Consider the following 5,154-nt stretch of genomic DNA (forward strand, 5'->3'; position numbering starts at 1 on the left):
CAGATTCGAAATTCAAATGTAATATTTTTTTATAATTAAGTGTAACAGTATTTATGGCCAGACTAAGTATATAAATTACGAGTCACGTTCTTTGCCATTGATGGACTCCTAAACTACTCAACTGATTTTAATCAAATCTGATCGCTATGTGAAGTTTGATCCGACTTAAAAGATAGGATAGTTTATAGTATTTCAATTACGATAAATAACTACCCGGGCGGAGCCGGGGCGTGCAGCTGCAGCATATCAGCGTGCGTGACTGACTGACTGACTGACTGATCTATCAACGCACTAGACTCGAAGAAAACACCAATGGTGCTAAGGCCTAAGGACTAATAGTATAGTGAAGTCCAGCGTCCCCTAGTTGGGCATGGGGCAGATGATATCGTATACACCTGTTTCAATGATCAATTCTCTTATTGACAAAAAGAAGATCAGTCTTCTGGATATCCTGCTGGATCGAGATATATATATTTTTTTGTCAGTCCCCACCGGGATTCGAACTCAGGACTCCTCTGATCTTCACTCAAATGTTAACCACTGCAGCATGGAGACGGTCTAGGACTCTGGTGGGTCGCCTGATGGTGGACGCTACTACCGCTCATGAACATTTAGAAAGACGTAAGGTCCATTGTAGACCTTACGCCTCTACAAACGGATTGCCGACTTTCAATTGGAATGGGCTTACGAAGGGATGGACGAGGGGTATAAAGGACTGGGAAGGGTAAGGAAAAGGATATGGGCCCCTGACAACTAATACGATACATTATTAAATACATTAGCCCTGTTTTGTTTCTAACGTCTAGGTCCTAGGTCTGTAACATCCCGATCTTTGTGTTAATCTAATTTTATACCTGCGGTCTCTCATCACGCCCGCCTTTCCGAGACCCTCAGCCGAGGCTTGACTATATTTAACCGTATACTACATTCTGCTTCAGTAGCTCCACTCAATTCCCCTATATACATTTTATCTCTACATGGTTTCTATACCAATTATTAAAACTGCAGTGTCTAATATTTATACACGGTATATGTACCACAAACTATTTTTTTTTACAACTTCTGTCTGCACATAAATATGTATTTGTTCCGGCTAATCTCCGCAACGGCTGGACCGATTTTGATGCGATTTTTATTAGCAGATAGCTCATGTTATAGGGAGTAACACGGTAATAGGAATTTAAAAGCAAAACTCATCCGGGTGAAACTGCAGGACGCAGCTACTAGTAATCATGACATGCGTGACTACAATCGTAAATCTATCTTGTTTTTCAAACTCACCAATTATATTATACTAGCCGCACGTCCTGGTTCCGCCCGGGGTGACTACATAACTCTGTTACTCCTTCTTCAATGTAGATTCTCTCCCCTTACAGAATCTTCCTCGTCATCAGCTGACACAGCATCCCAAGGATCAGAGTCGGCAGAGCAAGCGCCGAAACCGAGGAAAAATGAACAGCAGGTGTGTAGCGACATAATATAATATTTATTACTAGCGGTCCGCCCCGGCTTCGCTCGTGGTACATACATGGCCTATAGCCTTCCTCAATAAATAGACTATCTAACACTAAAAGAATTTTTCAAATCGGATCAGACCAGAGGGCTTACGTCTCTGCAAATGGATTGGATTGGCAACTTTGAAAGGTGTGGGATAAAGAAGGGATTTGGTGATGGGAATAAAGAAGGGTAAGGATAAGGAAAAGGGGGACTTAGGGGCCTATACTTACGAAATCATTTGTCCTGGTCCGTTTAAGAATGAATTCGTTATTTTTATCCTGCTTGATTTATAATTATTCAGGAAATATGTAAATTATAATTATTTATATTCGAGATTGTACGTTTTTTTTTATTATGTATTTGAACGATCCCTAGTGTCTCCAAATTATAATAAATTTAATCCATGTTTACCCGCCATTTACAAGAGCAGAGTATGTTGTTGATCATCTCATAAAATGTCTTTACCATTTTACAATATAGCAAATGTTTAAAATATAAATTTGTATATGGATATTCCAGAGAGAGGTGCGTCGGCCGCAGCCGGCAGCGCCCCGCGTCCAGCCCAACCCACTGTTGAGGTGAGTCGCGTTCCTGGCTCTCTGTGATACCAGTCATAATTATTGCTTGACTAGTCACTTATTAAGTTTTTTACACATTGTTTTTATCGCATTTTTATCATACTAGCTGCGCCCCGCGGTTTCACCAACGTAAGTCCATATCCCGTAAGAATATCGGGATAAAAAGTTGGCTATATGTTATTCCAGTTGTTTAGCTGTCTACGTACCAAATTTTATTGTAATCGGTTCAGTAGCTTCTGCGTGAAAGAGCAACAAACATACACACAACTTTCGCATTAAAAATAACATGGCGTTCTATTGGTTTCAGAATATTTCGAATCGGTTCAGTAGTATTACAAATTAATTATCTAATTGACAACATCATTAATTTTTATAAAACCACGAAAGGAATTCCTTTTTTTTTTAACAAAATCGCTCCGTTTGAAGTGGGTCAAATTCGAGTCTAAAAGAGTAGGTGAAGCTAATAAACCGTTTTAGATAACTATTGTTCCCAGGCCTCATTTTTTTCAATGTTGGCAACATTGAAAAAAATAAGGACTCTTTTGCTATCTATCTGGCTGACATTCTGTTTAATCATAACGTTATGTACGTTTATATTACGTTTACGTTTTTGTAATTAATTTATTATGACCCAAGTCAGCAGTGCGAGCGGTCATATAGCCTTGAAGTAATTCTATACCTCCCAGATTGATTTCTTATCTTGTGTTGTGGTCGAGTCGCTTCATGTAAATAAAACTTTATATTTAATGATACTGTTGTTAGCTCAGATTGTGCAGTGGTTTAATAACAACATCAACGGTTCGATTTAGGTTCGATACCCAGTATAATTTGTGTATAGTTAATTTGGTGCTACTGTGAATAGTGGACAGGAACGCTTGCAGGGAGGCCCAGGGAACTCTCCGACGTGGTCTCAAACGTGATGTGACGGCTAGTCTTTTCTTCGTACAACATGATTTGCCATTAGTATTTAGAATTGTAATGGTTTACAAATAAGGTTGAATTTGGTAAAAACTTAATGTAAGCTACAAATGTATTTTTAAATAGATGTCCGTCGAGAAGACCTGACTTTTGGTACCCTTAACGACATTTTGATAATTTTGGTCTACATTCATATCTGAATCTATATTATATTTACCTATATCCGTATCTGTGCCTTTATCTGTATCTATACCTGTATCTGTATCTGTATCTATATCTATATTTATACCTATATGCGCACCCGGCGTAGGTCGCGCACGCTCCCGAACTTCGGCAACCGGTCGAAGGAGGCGTCCCGCTGCGACACGTCGCGGCGCGCGCACCACATCACCATGGCAACCGAGGACCTGCTGCAGCCCGGACACGTGGTCAAGGAGAGATGGAAGGTTTGTTACCACGCCGAACGCCGAGCCGGTTGTTATATAACACATATTATATTTATGTATAATAAGATTATAAATTTACATGCTCTATAACTGGGCGGAATATAATTGTTGTTCATGGTATGGTAATAACAACCTGTAAGATATTATGACAGATAATTCTTTTGTATTAGATTCGCAGGTACAACGCTAATGAGGTCAAATGTTTTCTAATGTCTATGTATATAATGAAAGTAGAAGTTATTTTAAAATTTCCAATTTCCAGGTGATAAAGAAAATAGGAGGCGGTGGTTTCGGCGAGATCTACGAGGGTCTCGACCTGGTGACGCAGGAGCAGGTCGCCCTGAAGGTGGAGTCGGCGCGCCAGGCCAAGCAGGTGCTGAAGATGGAGGTGGCCGTGCTGAAGAAGCTTCAGGGTGAGTCGGTGAGCTAGTGCTGTAGAGATGGTGGAGGAGTGGCCAGGGAGTGGAACCGGCTTGATGAGTCTGTGTTCCCCGACGAGTATAATCTGGAGGTCTTCAAGAGAAAGAGACCTGGTACTTTCTAGGGAAGGGCCTATTCTAAATAAAAGAAGTGATTCAGCATAGAGGGAATAAATTTGATTTTTCAATCTATTTGCATATTTTCCTCATCACAGCTGCTTTGAATGGTGACGTGATGTAAACAGGTTGCTGGTACAAAACAGCAGTAGCATGCTGCTAGTTCACGCCGGTCTTCTGAGGTGTGGCGGCCCCGGTGCGAGCTGGCCCAATTCGTGCCGAAGCGTGCTCTTCTCCCATATAATGTATATTTTATGTTAATTAATGAATTCACCCGTGTGGTGTCCGTTGTCCGGTGGCAGGCAAGGAGCACGTGTGCCGCTTCATCGGGTGCGGTCGGAACGCGCGCTTCAACTACGTGGTGATGCAGCTGCAGGGCCGCAACCTCGCCGAGCTGCGGCGCGCCCAGCCGCGCGGCGCCTTCTCGCTCTCCACCACGCTCAGGTGCGACGCACACACTCGCACACACGCACAGACAGACACACACGCACACTCACATACATAGGTAAAGTAGAGACACACACGCACACAGAGACACAGAAGCACGCACAAACAGTCACATATGCACTAACACGCTCATATAGACTAACACACACAATAGAGATACACACACACACACACGCACATACACATACGCACAGACTCAACTACGGCAGCATGGATAACATAGGATACATTTTAGTATTATTTATCTTTTATTTTTGTTTTTGTTTCAGATTGGGTATTCAGATTTTAAAAGCGATAGATTCAATACATTCGGTGGGATTCTTGCATCGAGATATTAAACCTGTAAGTATCGACTATTCGGTGAACATAGCAAGTGGCATAACTGAAATTATCTGAACTTCTTCGTTTATTTTTTTATTCTTCATGTAATTGTTTTAATTTCTTTGTAACATCATAACGTTTATAAATACCAAGAAATTCGATTAGCCATTAAATATATGAAATTCTTATATTCGTATTATAAGAAAAAAAAAACAGTTGGAATTCGTAATTTGAAATTGGACCGCCGTCCGCAGAGCAACTTCAGCATCGGGCGGCACCCGTCGAACTGCCGGCGCGTGTACATGCTGGACTTCGGGCTCGCGCGCCAGTACACCACCAGCACCGGCGCCGTGCGCCCGCCGCGCGCCGCCGCCGGCTTCCGAGGTGCGCCCGCGCACACGCACACACGCA

The 5,154-nt window shown here is 42.1% G+C and overlaps 1 protein-coding gene across 1 annotated transcript in view; it reads left to right on the plus strand.

Moving 5' to 3' along the window:
* Positions 1-5,154, plus strand: part of LOC119838055 — a 46,191-nt gene that overhangs the window by 24,351 nt on the left and 16,686 nt on the right. The window contains exons 4-10 of the mRNA XM_038363861.1: positions 1,377-1,462; positions 2,017-2,075; positions 3,304-3,439; positions 3,702-3,852; positions 4,278-4,419; positions 4,692-4,764; positions 4,998-5,127. Coding sequence (XP_038219789.1) covers positions 1,377-1,462; positions 2,017-2,075; positions 3,304-3,439; positions 3,702-3,852; positions 4,278-4,419; positions 4,692-4,764; positions 4,998-5,127 — 777 coding nt within the window. The remainder of the gene's footprint in view (positions 1-1,376; positions 1,463-2,016; positions 2,076-3,303; positions 3,440-3,701; positions 3,853-4,277; positions 4,420-4,691; positions 4,765-4,997; positions 5,128-5,154) is intronic.

The sequence above is a fragment of the Zerene cesonia genome, unplaced genomic scaffold, assembly GCF_012273895.1.
Source record: "Zerene cesonia ecotype Mississippi unplaced genomic scaffold, Zerene_cesonia_1.1 Zces_u001, whole genome shotgun sequence".
Taxonomy (NCBI): Eukaryota; Metazoa; Arthropoda; class Insecta; order Lepidoptera; family Pieridae; genus Zerene; species Zerene cesonia.